This window comes from Podarcis tiliguerta, assembly GCF_965153285.1.
Source record: "Podarcis tiliguerta genome assembly, chromosome: 2".
In the NCBI taxonomy this organism is placed as follows: Eukaryota; Metazoa; Chordata; class Lepidosauria; order Squamata; family Lacertidae; genus Podarcis; species Podarcis tiliguerta.
Window position 1 is genome coordinate 118,519,272 of NC_139535.1, and position 27,941 is coordinate 118,547,212.

At 43.9% G+C, this 27,941-nt stretch overlaps 1 protein-coding gene across 4 annotated transcripts in view; it reads right to left on the reverse strand.

The window, feature by feature from the left end:
• The window catches only part of TNS2 (tensin 2), a 134,590-nt gene that overhangs the window by 72,851 nt on the left and 33,798 nt on the right, over positions 1-27,941 (reverse strand). The window contains exon 1 of one of the 4 annotated variants that reach the window (XM_083428182.1): positions 23,590-23,773. The exons of 1 other annotated variant lie outside the window; for it this stretch is intronic. In XM_083428182.1, coding sequence (XP_083284308.1) covers positions 23,590-23,628 — 39 coding nt within the window. In that variant the 5' untranslated portion in view covers positions 23,629-23,773. Of the gene's footprint in view, positions 1-12,587; positions 13,015-23,589; positions 23,774-27,941 lie in introns of those variants that run through there. 2 more of the 4 variants (XM_083428185.1, XM_083428181.1) reach the window with 2 other exon arrangements.

The following is a 27,941-nucleotide window of genomic DNA, read 5'->3' on the forward strand; positions in this document are numbered from 1 at the left end:
TTTGCTGCCACACCCCCGGCCCCCTCACTGAATGACCACCTGGCCAGTGTTGGGGGGGGGATGCAGCCGCCAAGCGCTGCGCCAGCCAGTTGGGTTCCCCCTTGTGCAGGCAGGCGGCGCAGCGCAGCCCCATGACCCCTCCAGGCCCAGCGCCCACCTTGCAGTGTTGGCTGGGCTGGGCTGGCGTGGTGGATTTTGTTCACCCTCCATGCCCTGCCCCCAGTCCTGCCCAACATGTGCACATGTATGCATGCACACCCCGGGCACCAGCAAAGGATGCAATACCACTGTCAGCATCATCATGGTTTGTTTGCAGGGAGGTTACACATCAAATTGAGCAATTGTTATTCCACACTTTCCAGCGCATCTCTTTATCCCACTTTCTTTACTACAAATAGCATGTGAGTGGCCACTGAGACCCTATAACATGGTTCCTGAAAGACCTACATTGGCTCCCAGTACATTTCCGAGCAATTCCAAGTGTTGGTGCTGCCCTTTAAAGCTCTAAATGGCCTTGGCCCAGTATACCTTGAAGGAGCATCTCCACCCTCATCATTCAGCCCGGACACTGAAGTCCAGCTCCGAGGGCCTTCTGGTGGTTCGCTCACTACGAGAAGTGCAGTTACAGGGAACCAGGCAGAGGGCCTTCTTGGTGGTGGCGCCCACCCTGTAGAACGCCCTCCCATCGGATGTCAAGGAAATAAACAACTATCTGACTTTTAGAAGACACCTGAAGGCAAATTCCCTGTTTAGGGAAGTTTTTAATGTTTGATTCTATCTTTAATACTTTGTTGGGAGCCACCCAGAGTGGCTGGGGAAACCTGGCCAGATGGGCAGGATATAAGTAACTACTACTACTACTACTACTACTACTATTAATAATAATTTTTTGTTGTTGTTACGAAGGAAAGCCAAATCTGTTTTAATTGCATAATTTGAACTTGCTGTTATGAGACTTGAATCCCGCATGCAAAACAGTGACAGTCTGAAGGTGTCTGAGGCTCCAGCTGCAGAAGCCTCTGAGAATCTCCCTTCATACTCCTCCAGACAACCAATTTATTGAGCATTCATCCCGATTAGCTTGCCCAAAAGTTCATGTAGAGGCAGACCTAGGCAACCTTGACCCTTTGCAAGTAGATGGACTGGCACCTGGGAAGCCAGAGGCCATGGACCTAAAAAAGTTTGCCTGGCTGACTGAGGGGCCCCTGCAGGACTACTGCGATGGCCCTTGCCAGCAACCGGATTCCTCCACCAAGTTGCCCCCTGGAGCCTTGGCTTCTAGCCAGAGTGGAGTGCTTTTTGTGCACCCCTAAGACTGCATCTCATCTTAACTGACTATTCTGATTTGTTTGTGGGGAAGTTATATGGAGATAGGATTTGCTTGACAACCACTAAAATAAAATAAAATAAAATATACCGCCCATCATCACAATATCTCATGGCGGTTCATATGGTAAAAATGCAGGTTAAGAGCACAAATAAATAGTTAAAACAACAAAATAATAGCTCCCGATCCCACAAACACATTTAAAAGACTATAGAACATCGACGGGAATTACATAATTTTCTTTAAAGATGTGCCGATGAGGCTTTTGAAAAAAAGGGATCAATATAGACAATTGGTTCAAACATTGAAGAAGAATGAGATTGAATTCAAATGGGAATTTCCCGAAGGCGTGTCATTTGCATATAAAGGGAAGAGGCACAGGCTGATAAAAAAGGAAGAAGTAGAAAAATTTTATAGAAGATACAAAGAGCTGACCAGGGAAGAAGAAGAGACAGAGGAACCGGGGACAGGAGGTGATGAAGGGGACTCAGCAGAGCTGGAGGAGGACGAAGAAAGAAGTAAAAGGGACAGGAGGAGGGGAAGAGGAGAAAAAAGAGAAGACGAAGAGGATATTGATAAAGACGAAGAAGAGGAAGAGAAATAAAGTAAAAATATTTAATTGGCAGACAACATGGCACTGAAACTTTGGACTTGGAATGTGAAGGGAATGAACGATAAAAAAAAGAGAAATAAATTGGGACAATATTTAAAACAAAAAAATTTGGACATTATTTGTTTACAAGAGACGCATGTTAAAAAATCACATAGAAAAATTTTGGTCAACAAAAAGTTGGGGAACGAATATATTTCATCAGATAAAAGCAAAAAGAGAGGGGTGGTTTTGTATATAAAAAGTAAATTAGAGGCACAACAACTTTTTAAAGACGAGGAAGGAAGATATATTGCAGTACAAGTCAATTGGCAGGGCGAGAAGTTGGTAGTAATCGGAGTGTATGCACCGAATGGAAGTAAAGCAGAATTTTTCAAAAGTTTGGAGGAAAAGTTATTTGAATATTTGGATCAAAAAATGATAATCATGGGTGATATGAATGGAGTGGTTTCAATAGAAATGGACAGACTACGAGATAAAGAGAAAAAAAAGGAAGGGAAATTACCAAAAACCTTTTTCGATATGGTAGAAAATTGTAATTTGGTGGATATATGGAGATTGAGACACCCACTGGAAAAACAATTTACCTTCTACTCGGAGGTAAATCAATCAATGTCACGAATTGATCAGATTTGGGTGTCCAATGAATTAACTACAAGAATGCAAAAAATTGAGATCCAACCAAAGGTATTATCAGATCACAACGCGGTAAAAGCCATTTTGAAAGGATTTGAAGAAAGATCTTATAGGTGGAGGCTGAATGAGAGTCTTTTAGATGACCAGAAAATAGTAGATAATGCTCAGAAATGTCTAAAAGACTATTTTGTAAACAATGTCAATAAGGGGACAGAAATGAGTACGGTTTGGGATGCAAGTAAAGCGGTCATGAGAGGATTCTTCATTCAACAAAATGCGATTAAGAATAAAATGAGAGAAAAAGGAAAGAAAGAGATTCTCAGACAAATAATGGAAAATGAGAAAAAATTGACTATAAGACCAAAAGATGAAAAAGTAAAACAAAGTATAAAAATACTCCAGACGCAATTCGCAATGATAATCAATAAGGAAGTAGAATGGAATATAAGAAGAATGAAACAAAAGAACTTTGAATTTGCAAATAAATCAGGGAAATGGCTGGCGTGGCAAATTAAGAAAAGGAAAGAGCAAAATATGATTAACAAAATAAAGATAGAGGATCTGGAAATTGTGAGTCAGAAAGGTATAAGGAAATGTTTTGTGGACTTCTACCGTGAACTGTATAAAAGAAAGGAGAAAATTAATATGAAATTAATAGAGGAATATCTAGAGAAGAAAAAGGTGTAAAAAATATCGGAGAGTAATAAAAACAAATTGAACAAACCAATAGAATTAGAGGAGATTCAAATGGCAATAAAGGATTTGAAAAGCGGGAAGTCACCGGGACCAGATGGATTTAGTGCAAGATATTATAAAGAATTGAAATACACCCTGCTTGTACCATTAAGAGAAGTAATGAATAACATATTGGAAAAAGGAGAAATACCGGAGACCTGGAAAGAAGCATATATAACATTTATTCCCAAGCAAGATTCAGATTTGACACAAGTAAAGAATTATAGGCCAATCTCACTATTGAATAATGATTATAAAATGTTTGCTAGTGTACTAGCAAGCAGAATGAAAAAGATATTAAAGGAAATGATCCACAATGATCAAACAGGTTTCCTTCCCGGAAGACAGATGAAAGATAACATAAGGAATGTAATTAATGTAATAGAATATCTGTCAAGCGGGAAGGACAAACAAGCAATGTTAATATTTGTGGATGCAGAGAAGGCCTTTGATAATATTTCTTGGGAATTTATGCTAAAGAATTTAGAATATATGGATACAGGTCAAGCTTTTCTGAATGGTATAAAGGCAATATATTCAGATCAAAGAGCGAAGCTGATTGTGAATAATGTTATCACTGAAAATATTGCCATAACTAAGGGTACAAGACAAGGGTGTCCTTTGTCTCCGTTATTGTTCATCTCGGTCCTGGAAGTGTTTTTGAGATCAATAAGAGACAATGGAAATGTAAAAGGTGTAACAATAGGATGTAATGAATACAAGGTAAAAGCCTTTGCTGATGATTTGGTTTTAACTATTGAGGATCCTGAGCAAAGTATAAAAGAGGTGTTGGAAGAGATAGAACAGTTTGGTAAGGTGTCTGGTTTCAAATTAAATAGGAAAAAGACCAAAATAATGGCTAAAAACATCGACCAAGAAATAACTGAAAGAATACAGCAACAAACTGAGATGAATGTGGTTAAAAAAGTAAAATATCTAGGGATCATGTTAACACCCAGGAATATTGACCTGTATCAGAATAATTACGTACCAGAATGGAATAAAATCAAAAGGGACCTGGAGGTGTGGGGAAGAATGAAATTATCATTCTGGGGAAGAATTGCAACGATAAAGATGAGCGTGCTACCGAAACTGTTGTTTTTGTTTCAGACAATTCCAATAATCAGGGGTGTGACAATATTTAAGGAATGGCAAAGAACAATATCAAGATATATATGGCAGGGCAAGCGGCCAAGAATAAAATTTAAGATACTGACAGATGTGAAAGAAAGAGGAGGCTTTGCCCTGCCAGACTTAAAGCTGTACTATGAAGCTTCGTGTCTTTGCTGGATAAAGGAATGGATAAAATTAGAAAACACACAATTGTTGGATCTAGAAGGGTATGACAATAGATTCGGGTGGCACGCATATTTATGGTGTGAAAAGAATAGAGTGCATAGAGGTTTTGAAAACCACATCTTTAGAGGACCGCTGAATGAGGTTTGGAATAGGTATAAAAACCTTTTAGAATTCAAAACACCATACTGGTTATCACCATTGGAAATTATGAGTGTAAGAAAGGTCAATATGTCAGGGAATTGGATTACATATGAGAATTTGATGGTGAAAGAAGGTAATAAATGGAAACTAAAACCATATGAAGAAGTTAAGGAAAATGTATATGATTGGCTGCATTACCACCAGATAAATGCGATGTTTAAAAAGACAGTGTGGGAAAGAGGTTTCCAAGAAAAGCAATCGAGGTTTCAGCAGGAAATTTTGAATACTGATGTTAAAGTTCTGTCAAAAATGTATAAATTATTGCTTGAGTGGCATACGAAAGATGAGGAAGTGAAATCGGTTATGATCCAGTGGGCCAAAGATTTTGGATATAATATTCAGTTTGATCAATGGAAAAAATTGTGGGAGGAGGGAATGAAATTCACTGCATGTACTACAATAAAAGAAAACGTAATGAAAATGATGTATAGATGGTACGTAACACCAGTGAAACTTGGTAAGATGTATAAAATCTGTAACAAATGTTGGAAATGCAAAGAAAAAGAGGGAACATTTTACCACATGTGGTGGGAATGTAAAAAAGTGAAATGCTTTTGGGAAATGATTTATAATGAGATGAAGAAAATGTTGAAATATACATTTATCAAGAAACCAGAAGCATTTCTACTTGGGATAGTAGGGAATGAAATTAGTAAGAAAGATGTGAAACTGTTTAGATACGCAGTGACAGCAGCAAGAATTTTGATGGCCCAGAAATGGAAGCAGGAAGAAATGCCGACCAAGGAAGAATGGAGAATGAAATTGATGGAGTACGCAGAGATGGACAAATTGACTGGAAAAATAAGGAACCAACGTGATCAGAGATTTTCCGAGGACTGGAGTAAATTTACAGAATATATCAAAACTGAATGTGAGGAGCAACTAACGCTTGTTGGCTTTCAGGAGGCTTTGTGAAAAAGACTGATAGAAATATTGTTTAAAAAGAAAGGTTAAGATTAAGAGATATAATGTGCAATATAAATGTAAGAAATGTGAGACGTAGTGAGAGTATGGAGAATTCTCAGATAGGCTGATGGAAGTCAAAAAGATGTTTATGTCAAAACAAATGTTAAATCTGGAAAAAATGTTTATTGGAAAGTGAATAAAAATTATTTATTAAAAAAAAAAAGAATAGTCTTTAAAAGACTACAGAATAGTCAGCCCAAGGCCTGGTTGAAGAGGAACGTTTATGCCTGGCACCTAAAGATATATAATGAAGGGGAGAGCATTCCACAAACTGGGGGGGGGGGCACTGCACAAAAGCCCCGTTCTCGTGTTGCTGCCATCCAGACATCACATGGAGGAGGCACCCAAAGAAGAGCCTCAGATAATGAATGCAGAGTCCAGGTTGGTTTATATGGGTAGAGGCAGTCCTTGAGGAACTGCGGTCCTGAGCCATTTAATTGCACCTGGAAACTAATAGGCAGCCAGGTGTAATATGCTCAAACCGTCTTGCTCCAGTGAGCAATCTGGCCACAATGGGAGATGGGCTCTTCTCAAAGCAGCCTTCCAAAAAACCGAGTTGCTGACCAGAGCCACAGATCCTCCAGAGCAGGGGTGGGGGGACCTTTTTCACCCTGAGGGCAACATCCATGCCAGTGATGGAAGGAACCAGAGGCAAAAGAGAGTAGAGCAACAGCTATGCAGTTTAACTTTGCTGATTTGTTACACACACACACACACACACACACACACACACACACACACACTTACAATTCTTCATCCAGGCAAACAAGAGGCATTTATCAGAGCTCAGTTACTTATTCAAGCCAGGCAAAATAAACTCAGGGAGGGTGCAGAGCAGGGCTGGTGAGGTGCCTGGCATGGGAGGAGGGGGAGAATCCTGGGGGCCGGAAAAAGAGAGCTGCATTGGCCATAATCCCGCACAAGCCTGAGGTCCCCAGCTCCTGCTGCGGAGTGTACCAAGACTATGTACGTATGTCCTATCTATGACAATCAGCTAATTCATGGGGACCTACAGCACATTATCTCTGACCTCCTCCTGCGTTGCTGCAGAGCTTTGCAAGGGATGGGAGGTTCCCACCCAGCAGAACAGAGTGTTCCATAACTCAGGAAACCAGATGGGAATTGGTCAAGGCTTAAGAATAGCAGGCTGGGCTCCAGAGGTCAGGAACAGGACTTTTTTTTATTTATTTTAAGGATCTGTCAAGATATCAGTGCTTTTAAAACCGCTTCCCCAGCACAGCTGACAGTTTGAGAACAAAACTAAATTCTGCTTGCTTCATTGTGCCCTGCAGATCAGTTTGCTGGAATTCCCCCCCCCCCCCCCATATATATCTCATCACAAAGAAGGAAAACCAATAGAGTCCATTTCCCTTTCCTGCTTTATGATTATTGTCATTTCCTGGTTCTCACCCACCCACCTCTTTCCCCTGGTACAGGTTTCCCAGCACTGCTTGGAATGAGCTAGTGAGCATGTGGGAATGTCTTGAGAACCTGGAAATGTGTTCTTTTCTTTGGCTTCAAAACCCTATGCATCAAATTGCTGGTTAAGCAAAACCCCATGTTTTGCACATGAGGCCTAAATCAAAGCCTTGGAAGTCTGTCTGAAAGACTGTCACTTTAATTACATTCCCAGGAAATTCAACATAATTGTTCAGAAACAGCTACCACAATGGCAGAGTGACCGGTGAGAGGATTTTACAATTTCAATACATAATAAGTAGTAGGGCTAGCCACCTTTCCAGCTCAATCTTACTCGTGTTTTGCAGGGAGGAATACAAGCACTTACTGGAACATTAGGTTTGCACATCTAAAGTGGATTAAAGCACTCTGTGGCCCTGGGGCAACTAATCCACTTGTTAAAAAAGAACCCGGCTTTTGGGAAAGCATCAACAATTGCAAGGGAAACACATTTGAAAAGCATGGAATGAACAAACGACTAACAGGAAGATGTGCAAACATCCCACAAGCAAATCAGGATGAAAGGAAGATGAATGTCATTGTCATATAACTGTTCCACAAACAAATCAAAATTAATGCTCGTTATAGACTAGATATACAGTAATCCAATCTCTGTGTAAGCCTTTTGCAAGCAAACAGGGCAAGCAAACAATAAATAGGTAACCTGGAGGGCTTCTTTGTGGTTTGGAAGGTGACTGGAAAATGCACTGAAAAGTGTGGGATGAATAATTAATGGAAATATGAGTAAACACCCTGAAAGCAAATCAGGATGAATGCTCAATAAATACTGGACTAAGGATCCATCCATAGCTAGGTTTAACGTGGATTGTGAACCACCTGTGTCTCCTTTATCTCCATGTGACATTTTCCTCCAACTACTTTTTCCTCCCCAAATCTGGAGTGTCCCTATGCAAGTGATGTAGCTTTCTTAGTCAGCTTTTTCAAAGCATAGGGAATCTCTGGAAATGAAGGACAGCAATATCTGGATGAGAACAGCTATATAAAATAAAATAATAATAATAATAATAATAATAATAATAATAATAATTTATTTATACCCCGCCCATCTGGCTGGGCTTCCCCAGCTACTCTGGGTGGCTTCCAACAAAATATTAAAATACCGTAACACATCAAACATTAAAAGCTTCCCTAAACAGATGTCTTCTAAAAGTCTGGTAGTTGTTGTTCTCTTTGACACCTGATGGGAGGGCGTTCCACAGGGCGGGCGCCACTACCGAGAAGGCCCTCTGCCTGGTTCCCTGTAACTTGGCTTCTCATAGTGAATTGTGCTCAGAAACGTACTGGGAGCCAATGTAGGTCTTTCAAGACCGGTGTTAGGTGGTCTACATGAATGAGGGAAAATTAAAGGAGCATTCCCAAACCACATTAAACCCAGGTATGGACAGCCCCATAGTCTAACCACCATATAAGGTTTGTGCAAGCAAATCAGAATGAATGCTGAATTCATCAGGCTGTCTGGAAGTGTGCATAGGACTCCAACCAGGTAGCCTTATCCTATGCATGTGTTTTTTTTTAAAGTGTCACCGAGTTCCGATAAGCATGTTTAGGATTACAACATTTATCCATTAATCACAGATTAAAATCCTGACACACGCACACACCCTCTCAATTAACTGGTAAACCTGACAAGAAGCAAAAATCCCAGGACCAGCAGCTCTGGCCACACAGCTGTGCCAGCGCCAGCCTTCCTGTCCCAGATCAGTTGAAAAAGAAATGTAAAGAAGGATTTCCCTTCTGGTCTGCATCCAAACCCAGCCAATGAAAGTTATGAAATGTCAGCATTTTCAGCCCAAGAGAAACTGCTTCTTGCAGGTTCTCCAAGGGAATACTTCCCACTTCGCATATTATGGCTTATAAGCATACACTTAAAAGATGAAAATCATAATTCTAACATACAATGAGTGGGATTCACCTAATGTAGCCCATCAGTGATAGATCTGCACAGGGACTCCAGCTCACAAATGGGCCTTCCCTTCTCTCCCCTCCTCTCCCCTTGCACCCCCGGAGGGAGGGAGGAGGAGGACTGTCCCATCTCGCAACTGCAATGTTTGCGCTGATGGAACATTTGTGTGATGTTGAGTTCTAACCAATGGGCCATTGGGCCTACTCTCACCATAGGGCCAAGACTGGCTGCACTCTGTCAAATGAACACTCAAGGAGCCTGGTTTGTTGCCATGCTCAAATATGAAATGGCCTGCCAAAGGCATCTTCATTGAGGTCTTGCAATATGCAGCAATGTATATTAATCAGCCAACAGTTCAATTCATCCATGAAGATTAAATATATTTAATCATTTGGCAGCCTTAGCATCAACATGCAGGGAACATCTTTGCTTCATTTGTTTACTTGCAGATCCTCACAAAGTTACAATTCCCAGCACCCTGAACAAACTACAGTTCCCAGGATTCTTTGCAGGAAGCCTCATGCTTAAAATGTATGGCCTAAGTCTGCTTAGCCCATACGAGTTTTCCCTCAGTGCTCCTTTTCCCAGAATAATCCTTGAATCTTGTGGCTGCAACTGTCAGAGCTAATAGCCTGGAGAAACCCAGGAAGGTTGTATGTAAGGAGCCAAGCACATACGCATTAAAAGGCACAGAGGAGCAAACCTCTGCCTCTGCCTAGGTCACTGCTCAGTCTTAGGGGTCATGCTAGAATCTGCAGCTGCCTGGAACCACGACTCCAATTTTCCCCTTGTGCCATCTGACCTCAACCAAACTGGTAGTTGCAATGTGACACTCTGGCCATCAGCAGTGATAGCTGCCCAGGAGCTTTCTCCTTCTGCAAGCTCCTACAGCGACACCAAGAAGCTGGGAGTCCCTACCACTAGCTCCTCTGACCCAAGAACCCCAGCTGGCACCTAACTGCAATAATGCACTAGTGCAAAGACAGAGGGACGAGGGTTGGGCTCCTCCTCCCATCCTGCACCTGCCACAACTGACTCATGCAAAGCCTCGCACACTGGAGCTGCCCCAGCACAGCTGCATCATTCACAGTAGCCACACTTGTGAAAACTGCACTCAGGTCTCGCATAGCCTCTCCACAAAGGGCCACAAAGCTGACCAATGGTCAACCGAAAGCAACTGCTGTGTGTGGTGTGTGTGATTGTGATTGGATGGCTGAGCCCTTAGGGTCATTTCAGAAGGAGCAAAACCAGCCTAGATTTGCAGTCTCATTTCCTGTTTACTCAGCATTCCCAGATCTTCTGGAACGCTGGCTAGAAGATTTCCCTGCCAGGGGAGAAAGGCCATGCCTAATGAACTCTTGGTGGAAAAACATTTTAAAATAAGCCTGCGAACAAAATGTCTGCTGCTGCTGCTTCCTCAGCCCCTCACAAGATGGATCAATGGTCTGACTCAGTACACTGGTACCTCGGGTTAAGAACTTAATTCGTTCTGCAGGTCCGTTCTTAACCTGAAACTGTTCTTAACCTGAGGTACCACTTTAGCTAATGGGGCCTCCCGTTGCTGTCATGCCACCGGAGCACAATTTCTGTTCTCATCCTGAAGCAAAGTTCTTAACCCGAGGTACTATTTCTGGATTAGCGGAGTCTGTAACCTGAAGTGTCTGTAACCTGAGGTACCACTGTATAGGGCAACTTCCGATGTCCCTGTGTACTTTAGGCAACAAATGGGGGGTGTAAGGGCAGGTGGGAGCTGTGTCCCCAAATTCAACACAGGACCCACATCCTAGGGATGGTTTACGCACACCATCACTTGCTTTCTCTACACTTCAGGGCTTGCAAGTGAATGTGCAAACTGGCTCCATGAACTAATTCTGTGTTTGCAAAGGTGAGATGTGTCTGTGTCCCACCTGCGGAGATTTGATCTCTGATGGTGCCTTCAGTGTTGGCAAGCCATCATAGCTTGGCATCATGGAAGTCCCATGACTGAACCAGAGCTGTTTTTGTATCCCCGCCATACCAGAGTGCGTACTTCAAAATCAGACATGGGGTCATAGGAAGCTGCCTCCTCCCAGAGTGAAAGAGGAAACAGGGCTGCTACATGCTGAAGATGCATGTTCAGAAATGGCTCAAACAGGCTGCTGTGGCATTTGACCAACCAGCTTTCACCCATCTGGCATCTGGGATTTTAAGATCTGTGTCAATAAAAAGCAAATGTCAAAATTGGTTCCTAAGCTTCTGAGCACTATCCATCAGACAAACCTCTCAGCCCCCAGTAATTTAGTTTCATTAGGTCCCTTGCAGTACCAAGGAGAACAAAAAATTAAACTAAAGTCAACTGCCCTTAATTTTAAGAAGGGGAAAATATTTCTTCATACTCCAGAAGAGTAGTCACGTTAAGTCAGCTGAAGAAGAAGAAAAAACAAGCAAAACAGATTCTTTTCATAGTTTTCTGAAGAGAGAGACAGAAATTCTTTTGCAGTGCACTGCATGGGGGCAAGCAGGAGTTGGGGGAGGGGGTGTTTGTAGGAAACCAGTGGGGGGCCCCAACTCAGATCAGGAGCACCTTCTGGAGCAGGGAACAGAGGAAGTTGGCTTTTACTGTCAGACCAGTGGTCATCCAGCACAGTCCACACTGTTTCAGACTGGGAACACTCCTAGTCTCACCTGGATATGCTGGGGATTAAGCCTTACCTGGATATGCAGGGCAGGTGCCCACCACAAAGCTGAACCTTGCCCCTCGGGACCCTGAAGCTGTTTTTTCTTCAAGAAGTATGCTTTTTAAAAAGTTTATTAAAATGTGTTGTTTGGCCCTAACTGATTCACCCTGCCACGAGCTTTCGCAGGCTGCAGCCTATTTCATCAGATGCACAACAGGGGCTTCCAGACTGTCGCTATTTGGGGGGGTAGAATTCAATGGCATGCCAGCAAATTCAGGTTGTGCAATTAAAACCAATTTGGCATGCTTGTGCAACATCCCTGCCCCTCACCCTGACTTTTTGCAATAAGGAAAGCAAAAAGGAAACACACTGAAAAATGTGTGGTAATAATTGCTTGATGCGACATCATATAACCTCTCCGGAAACAAAAACATAATGAATGCTCAATAAATAATCCAAGGCACCATACATTTAAAGCACCCTGAAAGCACATGAATCCTGAAAACACGTTTCCTCAAAGACTCACAGAGCTACAATACTCAGCACCTTTAACAAACTACAGTTCCCAAGATTCATTGGGAGAAGGCATGAGCTTTAAATGTATGGTGTATCCACAGCCGAAGTCCCCGCAAACTTGTGCAAACAGATCAGGATGAATATTCAATAAAAGGGCCATCTGGAAGTGACCTCAGAGACGTTGGACAGCTTGCAAGAAAAGCCCGCCTCGCCTTTCCCCCTTGCAGTGCCTACCCTCCATCTCTGTTGTACACCTACCCGGCGGCCACTTGGTACTCGGGTGCTCTCTCTTCTTCCCAGCACTCTCAGAAGAGTGTCCATGGTGTTTCGGGGCTTCATGGTTACAGATGATGGTGACGGCACATTAATCCCACAACTGCCTTGGAAACACTGTCAGGTCGGCATTGCTGAGAACAAATCCGCATGAGAGGGACGGGGTCTGCCCCGACTCACGGCATCCGTGGCTGTGGTGGATCTGCTTTATCCAGCTTCCCAAACCAGCTCAGCCCTTGGGAGTGTGTGAAAGAGGAGGATGTGGAGCTGGAAACAATGAGGCAGGAGCCAAGGCTGGGCTGCGAGATCAGGCGGGCAGGCAGGGAGCTGCTGTTTCCTGCCACACAATAGCTCCTTCCCTTTGCGCGGAGGTAATGGAAAAGGATGGACCGGGAAGGAGGGACAGCTGGGCCTGGCAGAGAAACAGAGGAGCCCAGGTCACCCCTTGAAGCCAGGGATGGGAAAGCATCTGGCAGAGGCACTCAAAAGGGGCAGAGGCTACTAAGCACACCATACATATAAAGCACAAAGAATTGTGGGAGCTGTAGTTGACCCCTCACGGAGCTACAACTCCCAGCACCCGTAACAAATTATAGTTCCCATGAATTTTTGGTGGGGGAGAGGGAAAGGTGTTTTAAATGTATGATGCAGATGCAACCAGAGGCAAGCAAGCCACAGTGTGGAACTATCCAACAGGTTCTGATTTGAAGGCATTGGTTTGCTCCTTGGGAGGGCTGGAGTGCCCCTAGCCCAACACTTACACTATACCCGTTACAATGCTGAAGGGAGATTCAGCTGACTGTCCAGAAAGTGCTAGGCCTGTGCACTCCAGCTGTCCCAGGGACCAAGCCCTGTTGCCTCAGCACTTACTCTCGTTTCCACAAAGCCTCTTTTTCTTCTGAGCTGTCAATAGAGGGACCATTCCGTGCTCCTCAGAGGCCCAGATAATGCTGCTTGATAAACCTTAGCTGAGACACTTGTAAGCCACTGAAGCATTCAGCCATAAGTAACGGATAGCTAAATAGCAAGAATACAAGATGAGCCCTGCTGGATCAGCATCTTGCTCTCACCATGGCCAAGCGGATACTCTGATGGGAAGCCCTTATGCAAGATATGAGGGCAAGAGAATTCTCCTCCACTTCTGACGGTAGAGGTAGAACAAAGCCATTGTGACTAGAGGCCATTGATAGAATAATCCAGCATGAAATTGCCTACTTCTCTTTTAAAACCATCCAAGTTGGTGGCCATCACAGCAAATTCCATAGTTTAGCTATGGACCATGTGGAAATGTTCCATATAGAGAAGCGATGGCCACATAATACGGAGGGGTTTTTGCTTTAGAAACTACTACAATACCCCACTGGGAAAGCAAAGAGTTCTGTTCTCTCCTTCTGTTTTTCCTCTCTAGGCAGAACACTGCTGACCAGACACTGCCCAGAGAAGAGAGAGTCTGCCTTTTCCATGTTTCCAAGGCTCTTTGCTGGCCTCTTTCAACCGTGGGTGGGTGTTAAAGTGAGTCAGACCAGAGCTGCCTTGAGGAAGCTGAACGTCTGCCATGGAACTGGGTCAAATGGATGCAGCCAGTATGGCACAGATGATGTGGTCACAATGCAGGGGAGAGGCAGGTTGGGGGGGACACTCATGGCATTCACACCTTTTTACTTAGAAGCGCAGTGCCACGAACCTCCATAACCAAATGGCACCATCTTGGCACACCAGAAGCTTGAATCCATGTGGCTCCAGTGCTACCCATTCCTCCTTTCAAGTTTCCTAATGAAACACACAAACACCAGTTTGAAATGGAGCTATAAATTCTGGGTGTTATTCGTAGCCAACCCAGGATAACAACCAGCAAAAAGAAAAAGAAAAAAAGTAACAGCGGAATTATATTTTGTCCCAAATTCTAGCATGACGCAGCCTATAGAAAAAACACATCCAAGTTTAACCATGCCCAAGGTCCAGAGCCAAGTCTGTGGCAAAGCAAGGATTGCATTCCAAATTCACCCAAAGGCCAGAACAAGCCACCACGGAATTAGCAGCTGTCCCACCAGAGAAGAGGGAAATGAGTCAGGCTCATTTGGGGCATCACCTGCCGTGGTAGAGCAAGAGCAGGTGAAGCCTTGAGCCCAATGCTATGCCAGGGGTCCCACCAATGGGGTGTGGGTTGGAAGGGACTGTCACAGTATCTATGTCACACACACATGCTTCCCAGACTCTGGTCTTACCCAGACTGCCTTTTGTGTCACATTTCTAGGGTCAGGTCAGGGCTTCCATGTCCGAAAAGATTTGTGGTTTTGGTTGTGTGTGTGGATGTGTATCCTGGCACTTTCTCCAGGAAGACCTATGTCTTACTGCTGAATTGGAGCAAATCGCCATTGGGTTTTCTATGGATTGGCATGTGCTCTGATTTTGACATTTGCTCTGATTCAGTGGTAAAACATGAGTTTTCTTGGGGGGGGGGCAGATAAAAACATCATTTGGACCCGGAGCTCAAAGGTACAGCCCTGTGCCTGGAAAGGGCAGCACAAGATGAGCTCTCTGAGATGAGCTCTCTCTTATTTGATTCCAGCAAAGCTTTTAACTCCGTTGCTGTTTTACGTTACTGTCTGTTACTTTCCCTCTCCTGAGTTCTTTTAATGCTTTTTTAAAAGTCTGGTAAATTGTTATTATTTCATTATTTAAACTGATGGGGATTATTGCTCTTTTTTTTCTTTTGATCATATCTGCTGCACACGGTGAACTGTTTGAGCATCTCTGCTGCTGGAATGGAAAGTGGGATAGAAATGCCCATTAAAATAAATGTGCTCATTGTCCTTGTGTCTCTCCTCCTTGGACAACTCACGTGCTGCATGGGCTGAAAGAGTTCTTGTCTTACATTGAAAGGCTTTGCATTGTACAAATGCTGCCTTTTCCTCCTGCGGTGACTTGACAGCTATAGCAATGTTGAGGCACTTTAAAAAGTATTTTTTTAAAATACTCACAATAAATACTTTTCAAATGAGTTGCTTTTCTACCACTTGACCTCTGGTGGGACCCACAGCAGCCTTTGATCTTTGCTTCTGCTCCTCTGAAAGCTCTTTCTCCCTGCCCTTCCAGATGGTGTCCATGAGAGTCAGTGTGGCGTCATGGTTAGAGTGCTGGACTGAGGCTGAAAGAATGGCTACTTCTTGAGAATACAGATATACTGGATTTGGAAGGATTCAATAATGCGTTTGGGTGGCATGCTTACTTACGGTATGACAAGGTTAAAGTTCACAGAATGTTTAAGATTCACATTGTCAGGAAAGCATTGTTTAATGTATGGACTAGATATAAGGATTTCTTTGAAAACAAGACTCCAAGGTGGTTATCTCCGATGGAAGCAAAAGCAGTCAAAAAACTCAATATGGAGGCCAATTGGCCAAAATATTGGGAGATACTAGAACAAGATGGAGATAAATTGAAACTGCAGAGTTTTGACAAATTAAAAAGTAAAGTCCGTGATTGGCTCCATTATCATCAGATAATGGAGGCATATAAATTGGATAGAAAAATTGGCTTCCAGGTGGAAAAATCAAAATTGGAAACAGAATTGCTAGAACCCAAAACTAAGATATTGTCAAGAATGTATAATCTGCTGCTGAAATGGAATACACAGGATGAGGAAGTGAAATCAGTAATGATTAAATGGGCACAAGATGTGGGTCACAACATAATGCTAGCCGACTGGGAACGGTTATGGACCACTGGGCTAAAGTTTACGGCATGTAATGCCCTAAGAGAAAATATTATGAAAATGATATACAGATGGTACATAACACCAGTCAAACTAGCAAAAATTTATCATATGCCCGATAACAAATGTTGGAAATGTAAAGAAACTGAAGGTACCTTTTTTCACCTCTGGTGGACATGCCCAAGGATTAAGACCTTTTGGGAGATGATCTATAATGAACTGAAGAAAGTATTTAAATACACATTCCCGAAGAAACCGGAGGCCTTTCTCCTGGGCATGGTCAATCAAGAGGTACGTATGAAAGACAGGATATTTTTTATGTACGCCACAACAGCAGCAAGAATACTTATTGCAAAGTATTGGAAGACACAAGAATTACCCACACTGGAGGAATGGCAGATGAAAGTCATGGACTATATGGAATCCGCAGAAATGACTGGCAGAATCAGAGACCAGGGAGAAGAGACGGTGGAGGAAGATTGGAAGAAATTTAAAGACTATTTACAGAAACACTATAAGATTAATGAATGTTAAAATAACATCAGATTGAATGTATAAGGTTATTGGAGTAAAATTTTAAGGATTAGAAGACCCAACATCTTAAGTTCTAAGCATTGAATAAGCTATATTAAGACATTCAAATCAGAAAGGAGGTTAAATATGACAGAGGGAAGGGATTTGTTGTTTAATTGTATGAATTGGAATACAGGGAAGGGAGACTCGGGGAAGTCAGAGAAACAAGTTAATGCAAGATCAATATGAAGATAAGATTGTTTTTATTTCTGTTGTTGGTAGTATGTTATGTTTGTGTAATTCTGTATGTTTTTGGTGTATTGTTTGTTGCTTTTGTTTTGCTTTGTCGTCTTTTATGTAAAATCGAATAAAATATTTATAAAAAAAAATATTAAAAAAATAGAGTGCTGGACTGGGACTTGGGAGACCCAAATCCCTCCTTGGCCAGGAAGCGCACAGGGGGACCTTGGAACAGCCACTGCCTCTCAGCCTAATTTCCTCACAGGGGTGTGAGGATAAGATGGGGAGATTTTTGTATGCCACCTTGAGCACCTTAGAGGAAAAGGGGAATATAAATGTATTAATATTAATATTTTTGGGGTGGGTTTCAGTTCTGTTGGGAGTGACTGTTTGGAATCACAAAAATGTTAATCTGCTTATGACAGTCATCTCTTTTGATTTTCTTTCCCTTATATTTTTAAGTGTAAGAAGCCTGGAGTCCTCCTTAGGTAACAAAAGACTAGTAAGTCCAAATCAATGGGATATTGTTTAGGAGTGGGTTGTTTGGGAGGAGGTTGTTGCTGTTTGTGATATTGATTTTTTGTATTTTTATTTTAGATCTTATTGTGATTTATGTGGAAATTGTTTAATTTGGTTGTGTACTTTTAATGTTTTATTTATTGTTTATAATGACTTTTGTTATGTTTGTAATTATGTAATTTTTTCATGTTGTAAGCCACCTTGAGCATGGGTTTTAACTATGGAAATGTGGCGCACAAATAAAATTATGTATATATATATATGCATGTATTCCTAGCATCATATACTGACAAAACTCAGGTTGCACAATGAAAGTGAATTTGGAGCTTTTGAGCAATAGACACACACCCCACACTAAAAAACAGATGACTTTTTGCAATAAGGAAAGTGACAGGAATAATAATAATTTTATTATTTATACCCAGCCGCTCTGATTGATGCAATGTTGTATCATCTCCCTCCAAAGGAATTTGAACAAATGCTCCATAAAAAGCCACCATCATCTAACCTCCCCTCCAAACTGTGTGCAAACTAATTGTGGTGAATCCTTAATAAACAGGCCATGTGGAAGCAACCGGTGCCTCTGAACCATGATCACCATATTTTGTATTTTTGTGTTTTTATATTGTAAACCTCCCTGTGACCCTCGGATGAAGGGCAGTATATGAAATTTAATTTTGCAAGGATGGAAAGCCTGACTACAACTCCCATCATCCCTGATCATTGGCTACGTCCGCTGGGGCTGAAGGGAGTTGGAGTCCAGCAATATCTGGAAGGGCCACAGGTTCCCCCAACCCTACTATATGGCAACAACACAATCTTGCACTCCATCTTTAAATGTGAGAGGGCTGCAGGAGACAATGCAGCTGCAGCTTCATCTAAGATTCTTCTACCTGCCTCCTTGTTACTGCAGGACAGAATTATTTTATTATTTTAAAAAAACCAACACAAACCCTTATAGATTGCAGCTGATGGGCAGCACCTGATAAACACGTTTCTGATTAGAAACGCGTGCGGGGAGGGGTGTGTGATCCTGGGTAGGCTTTCCATCAGTCAAAGCGTGATAACATTTTATTTACCCCTTCCCCACTACTAACCAATACTAAATTATACAAAAAATAAGCAAAATATATGCAGATCTGCACAAGCCATTCAGGCTGCAGCACCCAGCTTTTCTTGCTGCAGAACTTATGTTACCTTGAGGCAGATTTCATATACAGTGGTACCTCGGGTTAAGTACTTAATTCGTTCTGGAGGTCCGTTCTTAACCTGAAACTGTTCTTAACCTGAAGCACCACTTTAGCTAATGGGGCCTCCTGCTGCCGCTGCGCCGCCGCTGCACGATTTCTGTTCTCAACCTGAAGCAAAGTTCTTAACCCGAGGTACTATTTCTGGGTTAGCGGAGTCTGTAACCTGAAGCGTATGTAACCTGAAGCGTCTGTAACCCGAGGTACCACTGTACATACATTTATATAGCAACACAAATTATACACACTGTCGTGGGCAGACATCAAGTCTTGTTGGATCAGCCCTATTTTTAATAGAACCTCAATCTCTACTAGAGATTGTACAAATGACATTACAGTTAGAATTGAAAAACAGGGTGGCCTCTGAGCATAGTCTGAGTCTAGAGATTTGTCTTCAGCACCAAAACTGAACCAAGCAGCTCACTATCCCATTGCAGAAAAGTCTGCTACAAGTTAGTTGTCTTCATTTCAGCAGCATAAATTAGGTGGGGGAAACGTCATTTCGTTGCTACCACTGTGAAGCAACTGGGAGTCAAAACCTCTTACTACAAATCACCCAGAGATCTGTCAGTAGATCTCTATCAGATCCCAACTGGCCTTCTGCCTGCCCTGATATACACAACCACCGCTTACAACTTTTTGTGTTTACCCAACCATTAATGCCAGGATCCGCTTGAATCTACTCACCATCTCCCTGCTGCCCTCAAATGAAAGTGTTATTAGCCACCCACTATAAAAGGGTTGTAAAGCATTCCTCCCATTTTTAAGGAGCGTTTTAGGGATTACTCAGAGATAATAAAAAGCACATCTAATTATTTGACAGCTGGGGAGGGCAAACCGACCAGGTGAGCGGGCCAAAAGCAGTGAGCAAGAGCCTCAGTTGCTACTCTTAGCTTGGCCTTGCCAGGTCAGAGAGATGGGGATGAGTCAGCCACGGCCTGTGAGCGGCAGCTGTGGGGGCAAGGTTGTTACGAGCCAAAGCGCCACTGAGGCGAGAAAGCAAGCCGTGGGCCCACTTGGCCTGGCTGGCTGCCTCTTCTGCCACACACTGGCTTATCGGTGGATTTGGTTATGCTGAAAATGCACACACATTTAAGTTCAGCGTGATTAAGTGACAGAAGCCAGCAGCTGGCACTGCCTGTGTGTGTCTCTCTCTGTGAGAGAGATCAGTAACAAAATACCCACCATTGCAATGTGGTGTAGAGACAGGACATTTTTGGGGGTGAAATGTACTATAAACTCATACCCTCCAACATGTTGCGTCTTAAAACCGGAACGTGCGTCTTCTCATCTGTGCTCCAAAGACACACTTTTTGGGGTCATGCCTCACAGCACCCAAAAACACGTGTTTGGGGTGCCGCACAAGATCACAGCCCCCCAAAAGCGCTTATCACAATTGCATGATATCACAGGGCCCAAAATGGCTGCCATGCTCTCGCAGGGGGAAATGCGATGTCCCAGTTTTTCAAGGATGTTTGCAGGGTATGTATACTCAGACGCATAAGAGCGTAGGAAGACTACTCCTGGATTAGGCTAAAGGCCCATCTAGTCCAGTATCCTGTTCTCACAGAGGCCAACCAGATGTCTGCAGGAAACCCACAAGCCACAGTCCTCTCCCCTCATGCAGTTCCCAGCAACTGGTATTCAGAGGCCTACAGGCTCTGACAGTGGAAGTAGAGCATGCTAGGACGGCTAGTAGCCACTGATAGCCTTTTCTTCCATGGATTTGTCTAATCCTCTTTTAAAGCCATTCAAGTTGGTGCAATCAGTACAGCACTTCTTTGGGGGAGCAAGTTCCATAAGTGCTTAATTTTGTCTGCCCTGAATCTTCCAACCTTTCAGCTTCATTGGATGTCCCCGAGTTCTAGAAATACAAGGGGGGGGGGGCGCGAACCTTTTATATCCACATCTCCCCACCATGCATAATTGTATACCCCTCCACTGAACAGCACCCCTTGGGAGGGTCCCGTGCCATGAGATCCAGGCTTCCCACTGTCAGGGGTGGATGGCAGGGTTTGCTCTCATGGTGATACTGTCGCGCAAGCACATCAAAGAGAGCATGGCAGCCAATCATTTATATGTCAGAAAGTGATGGTGTGTACTTGGGGCAATGTATTGCAAGTCCATCCGCTACCTCCAGCCTGGAGTGGCCTAGCTTCTGCAGACAGGATATTGTGATAACAGAGGAACAAATTCATTCATAACAAAGCAGGGGACAAAACTACAACTATGTGAGGATCAAGCCTAGTAGAGGCTAATTCACAACAAATGCTTAAGCACACAATTTCTCCCCAAAAAGTTTGGGACTATAGTTTCCCCCTTTCACAACTACAATTCCCAGCACCCTTCAGTTCCCAGAATTCTTTGGGGGATGTGCTTCAAATGCATGATGTGGATCTGCCTAGACTAGCTACTTAGCGTGGCTCCGTCCCCCGTGTGAGTTTTGTTTCTTGGCCATGTTGGAGTGCCAGAGAATCTTGGGAACCACCTTTTTAAAGATTCTTGGTAGAGAGATACAAAAACAGCAACATGGTGCCACTCTTACGCAAACAGGGCTGCTAAATAGTCATATCATTTTAAAAATAATAATACTGTTTTAAACAAAAGTGAAACTAGACCAGCTTGGGTTTCAGCATATCTGCTGAGGCAAGAAGGAAATGATATGGCTTCACAGGGGGACTGAACAGTGAAAGCTGTTCCCTTCCAATCATACAAGTCAAGACTGGTGGCTGCTCCTCAGGACTTTGTAAACTGTCTTTCCTAATGAAGCAGGAGGCAACAACTCAATAAATATGCACCGTTATTTGATCAGTAGGATTAATTTATTGTGATGCAAGACACACATTCTTGTTGGCGTCTTAAGCAATGCCGTCTCCTGGATGGTTCAGATCAGTATTGAGCAAAGATTGAAGTTACAAGCAACCCCTCGCAATTCTGGCCATATACAGTGGTACCTCGGGTTAAGAACTTAATTCATTCCGGAGGTCCGTTCTTAACCTGAAACCATTCTTAACCCGAAGCACCACTTTAGCTAATGTGGCCTCCCGCTGCCGCCGCATGATTTCTGTTCTCATCCTGGGGCAAAGTTCTTAACCTGAGGTACTACTTCCGGGTTAGTGGAGTCTGTAACCCGAGGTGTTTGTAACCTGAGGTACCACTGTACAGGGCAAGAATACATGGCTGATATAGGGAGCTCCTCCCTGCCAAGAATCCAGGAATTGTAGTCTGTGACTGGTACAGTTCCCATGATGCTTTGTGGGGGGGCATGTGCTTTAAATGTATAGCATGTGCACAGCCACTGGCGCCCTACCCAAGGCCATGTTCAGTTGGCAGCCCTCTTAAAGTGTCAAAATTGCACCGGATGTTGGATCCTCCCTTAGCGGCAGCTAATCTGGTACAATATTTTGGAAACTGTGAAATCCCCTATCATGGGGAGACACACAAACATAGCCCAGCTTAGTCATTTGCCAAATACTGATGGTCACAAATTATTTCACACTTTGTACCCCTTTATCATCTTACAGTTTTTTTAAGGGGAGTGGGGAACCTTTATCAGCCCCATTTCCACATGGGCGGCCTTGGCTTACATGCCTGTGGTGGGAGGGGCCAGAGGAGAAAGTGGGCCGAGCAATGGATGTGACTACAGTGGTACCTCGGGTTACAGGTGCTTCAGGTTACAGAAACTTCAGGTTACAGACTCCACTAACCCAGAAATAGTACCTTGGGTTAAAAACTTTGCTTTGGGGTGAGAACAGAAATCGCATGGCGGCAGCAGCAGCAGCAGCAGGAGGCCCCATTAGCTAAAGTGGTACCTCAGGTTAAGAACAGTTTCAGGTGAAGAACGGACCTCTGGAACGAATTAAGTTCTTAACCTGAGGTACCACTGTACCTTCCAGCCACACGAAAGTCAGAGGTTTCCGTGTACACACCCCTCTCTATCCAGGCAAGCAGAGTTTGTGGACGCTTCCCAGTTAAAAAGCACTCCATAAGGATGCAGAATAGGCCTGGGGAGGGGAGCTGCCTGGCAGAGGAGCCCAGGGAAAGAGCCTGTGGCCCAGAGGGCTGGACAGAAAAGCCCAGAGGGCTGCCAGGTCCCCTAGCCAAGGCTGAGCTCCACCCACTCCCATTTTACTCATAGGTGCATCCCAGGTTGTTAGCCATGGACAGCTAGTAAGTGAAACTTCCATGTTCTGAACATCAGACATTGGGGGCAAAAACAACATGGGTGGCGGGGGTGGGGGAGAGACTGTTGCCTTCCTGGCCTGCTCATGGGCTTCCTGGCTGGCCACTGTTAGAAACAGGGTTCTGGATTAAGCAGATTCGTGGTTTGATCCAGCAGGGCTGCTTTTACATACTCACATTTAAAGCACTGGCTTCTGCATGGGCTTTTTTGTAAAGTGAAATGAGCTGCTAGCCCCCTGCAGACCCATATAAGGTAGATAAAGCATATTTTGTTCGTAAAATATTACAAGCCATCCTTCAAAAGCCACATCTCCAAGCTGTCTAGTGAAGTCGGAAGCAACCCATCAAAAGGCCAGCATCCCATCGAAGCTCCCCTCTTCCCCTTTCCTGTGGCTGCCGTTGAAGCCTATTTGGTCCACCCAGGCCCCCACTCTGGGAGCAATCCTGTTTCTCCGCCACAGCCTTAAAAAATTGTGTTTCCAGTCATTGGAGCCCATTTGCAAGAAGCTGCTCCCCCTAACTCGGTGTCACAAGCAGCAAGGGAAGGGAAAGGGAAAAGTTCCCAGCTTACCTTCATGGATTCTGATGGTGTCTGATTTGGGGCTGGCATCTCAATGCGCTGCAAAACTGGTGGCAGCCCCTGAGCTGGCCTCCATCTAAAACCCCTCTGCCCGATTCTTACTGAGAGAGAAGGGAGCTGCAAACTTCCTTGCAGTAAAGAAACCTGAGTGTCTCTTGAGCCTGAGCAGAAACACACCCTCCCTTTTCTCTCTTCCCTCCCTTCCTTCCTTTCTCCCTCCCTCCCTCTCTGAGATTTTTCCCAGCCCCTTTTCCCTACCCTCCTAATGCAGGGAGTGATGACCACCCCCAAAGTGCGTTTCCTGCTGAAAGTATGAAATCTCGTCGAAAGGGAGGGGAGAGAGGAAGAAAGAGTGGAAAATAAGCCCTGCGAGTCAACAGCTGCTGCAGAAAGCAGGGAGAGTTGATAGCCCTGGGTCGGTCAGTGTAGCAACGGCCCATATAATGCACAGATGAACCAGGCCCATTCCGTTAACCAAGCAGAAGGGTCTGGGGGTGGAGAGGGGCTGACCATGTCTGGAAATCACTCTTCTCTAACTCTTCTCTTATCCTGGATGGGTGGGTCTGACTGGGTTTGTTCAGCGTAGAAGGAAAAGGCACTTCATACATTCTAAGAAACCAAACCATACATTCTAAGAAACCAAACAAGGAAATGGCACATTTATTTCACAAGGGTATTCACTAACCTGACCCGTACACCACTACGCACCAGGACAGGTGCTGTCTGTGACGATGCTGGGCCTGTGCGCCACAAAGAACAAATAGACAGGGGAATGGAGCCGGGGACCCCAAATAAGGGCAAATCTATTACCCCACAGGGAGTGGCAAGCCTGCCCGCAAATGACTTAATTGATTTCCTACACCCCCCGCTTGGTACCTTGGCCTCTACGTGCAACGAGCCTGACATTGGACTACCCAAGCAAGACCAGTCTGAAATGCTCTCGACCTCATATGCCTCGATGCCGGAACTGGAGGCTTCCATTATTCTAAGCCCAATACGCAACCAAGATCCACAGCTTTTGTCAATTTTTGACCCACTAACAGTACCGACGCAAGATACAGCTGTTGACCTGCTACCTGTACAGACTATACGGGTCGGCAAAACCCTTGCTCTCCAAAAACCTGCTGAACATCATATCGGCAACGATGCCATCGAAGATCCTCTGGGACATATCAACCAACTGGCCCCTCGGTTAAAGCCATCACACTTACCCAGGGTCCAGCGACCTCAAACCTGGAACCACCAAGCAGGGCAGAAAGAGGAGGAGCCCAACTTAGGAGCCTCAAACCACCGGAAAAGAGATTGACTGCCACTATTTCCACCATCACCCTATTTCCACATTCTATCTTGGAATGTGGCGGGATGGCTATCTAAGCAGGGCGATGTCGACCTTCTGGATTTCCTTACAAAATTTCAGATCATATGTCTACAGGAGACGTGGTGTTTAGATCTCCATGCCCCTTCTCTACAGGGATACGAAGCCTTTGTTACCCCCGCGTTAAAATCAAATACCCGAGGCCGACCTAGTGGTGGTTTAGTCACTTTTATATCCACTAAGCTAAAGTGCAAGGCCCGGCAACAGCAGTGGGTGAAAAGTAACAATTTACAAATCTTACTTGTTTCTAGCAGGGAAGGAGGAGATTTTCTCTGCTTTAATTTATATATCCCTCCCATAGGCTCCCCTCCCCATTCGTTACAAATCTGGGAAGATTTAGAGCTATGTTTGGAGAAGGCTGAATTAGAACTCCCTGGCATGGATATCCTGCTGGCAGGTGATTTCAACGCTAGGATAGGAAATAACATTAATACGTACTGCTCTAAATCTCAGTTCCTGCCAGAGGCAGATTGGTTTATTCCCTGGTCCTCTGACGACAAGGTCTTGAATAAGGCAGGCATTACATTAATGGAGACTGCCTTCAAACATAATTTGTATAATTTGCATGGTACTCATATGGACAGGTCAGGGGGTTTCTTTTCTTTTCTTGGGCCTAGAGGTGCGAGCGTTATTGATTATATCCTGGTCTCCCCAAATCTCTTGGAGAGGTCACAGGGCTTCAGCACTTTCAATAGAATTGAGAGTGATCATCTTCCTATATCAATTTCACTAATTCCCCGTGGTTTGGAGGACCCGCAATGCCGCAATCACTGTGCAGACCCACCTCTAACTCTGGCCCTTCGTAGACGTAAATGGAACAGCGACCTGGATTTTAAAATCAAACAACACCTGCATTCATCAGACTTACTGGCCTTGAGAGACCAGTGTATTTTATCTAATTCTGCTCCCTTTTCAATATTTCAGCAGGTCTCAGAGTCGCTCTTCCCACTACTTACGAGCTCCAATCCTCCCAAACAATTAAACAACTCGAGGACCTGGTTCGACAAAGACTGTAGGAATCTAAGATCTTTGCTTAGGAAATTACAAAATAAAGTAAAACAGGAAGGGACCCTGTCCTCAATAGAAAACCTGCACAGGTGGCGCTCTCATTATAAAAACACTCTAAAACTCAAGAAATTCCTATACAGAAAGGAACAATGGGAGGCACTTGACAAAGCGATCAAATTGCGGGACGACAAAAAATTCTGGGAAATTATTGCTCAGGGAGTTTCACCCAAAGGGAAAACTATAATCAACAGTATTTCACCCAACTTATGGTACCAACATTTCTCCCGGCTATATACAGCTCCAAACATTGCTAAACCGAGCCAGTTCCCTTCTCTTAAAAATGATCTATTAATGGGCTGGGATCCTGTTACCGAATTAGAATGTTTACAGCTAATTAAAACACTCAAAAATGGCAAAGCTCCTGGTGAAGATATGATTCCTCCTGAGGTGTTTACATTAAATGCCCAGTGGTGGGCTGCTTTCTTGGCCCAATTTTTTACGGTAATAAATGATACATGCAAAATCCCAGAAAACTGGAAACTGAGCCTGGTAGCCCCCATCTATAAGAAGGGAGACCCCCAAGACCCCTCAAACTATCGCCCCATAAGCCTCCTGGACATTGTGTATAAACTTTACACTCGCTACCTGCTAAATAAACTGGTTGACTGGGCTGACCACTCTAACTTGCTTAATCCGGAGCAGGCAGGGTTTAGAAAGGGCCATAGTACAACAGGCCATTGCTTGGTACTACAGACAATGATAGATAAGTATACAAAGGTACACAAGAGCAAACTTTTTGTGGCTTTTGTAGATCTTACATCTGCTTTTGACTCAATCTGTAGGGACAAATTATGGCAAAAACTATATTCTGCAAAGCACTCTGCATTTTTATTACTTTGCTTGCTCATTTCAAGGCTGAACCCTGATTATTATTTTTTGAGTGGCTTTGGTAGGATCTAAGCTCCCAGTCAATTTAACCCACGTGGGGGCCAGGTTGGGGAGATTGCCTACATGGTTATAATTTAGGACAGGCCTGCTAGCTTCTGAAGCAGGGTGGGCACAAAACACTTTCAGATTGGTGGCAGAATAAACTCTGGTATATTAGAGGCAATTCATGGGCTGCTGGATGGACATCCTAGATTTTGGCTAAAATCTGCTGTGACCTGGGAGTCAACTCTGTTGACCATAGCAGGACTTACTTAGGAACAGACTTGTTCTCCAGCAAACAAGGACTTTCCAAACTCACTGCTGGACCAGATGACCTTTGTAGTCCCTCCCAACTCCTACAGTCCTATGATTCTATAATTTTATGATTCTATACACCAGTGTTTTCTATGCAACGCTTCCTCCATATGCCCCCAACACCCGAGTACAAGGGCTGTACACTCCATTCAGCATCCTGAGAAACTCCCTCTGTCCCACACCCATTCACTTTTTAAAAATAAAAGTAAGATTGTGGCCCTTACAGCTGCAAAAAAGGGGGACTTCAAAAGTATATAAGCAACACCCACTGAAATTTCAGAAGCTAGGGAGCTGGGGAAGAGAGATAAATTTCTGTTGGTCAGAGGCAAAGCTTCAGTGATCCCCGATGAGCAAAAACTGAAGAGGTTGTCCAAAACTATCGAATAGATGCTAGTCTGTCAAATCTATACAGGTTGAACAATTTGGTTTTCTGGTTCAGTTTGGATAACATTAGTGCAAAAGGTTCAGTTTTCAGTACAGAGGGCATACCAACCCCTTGCTACAATAAAAATTGCCTGCTTTTGAATTAGACCATGTCATGTCTGGCACTTTTACCAGCTGCATGAGATATAGCAATTAAGAAGTGATAATACTGTTCTTCATGCTTTGAAACAGGAGGGCTGAGCCCATGGCCCTCTAGATGTTGTTGGACTACTACTCCCATCAGCCTTAACTAGGACACATACTGGCCTGGGTGGATGGGAGATGTAGTTCAGCA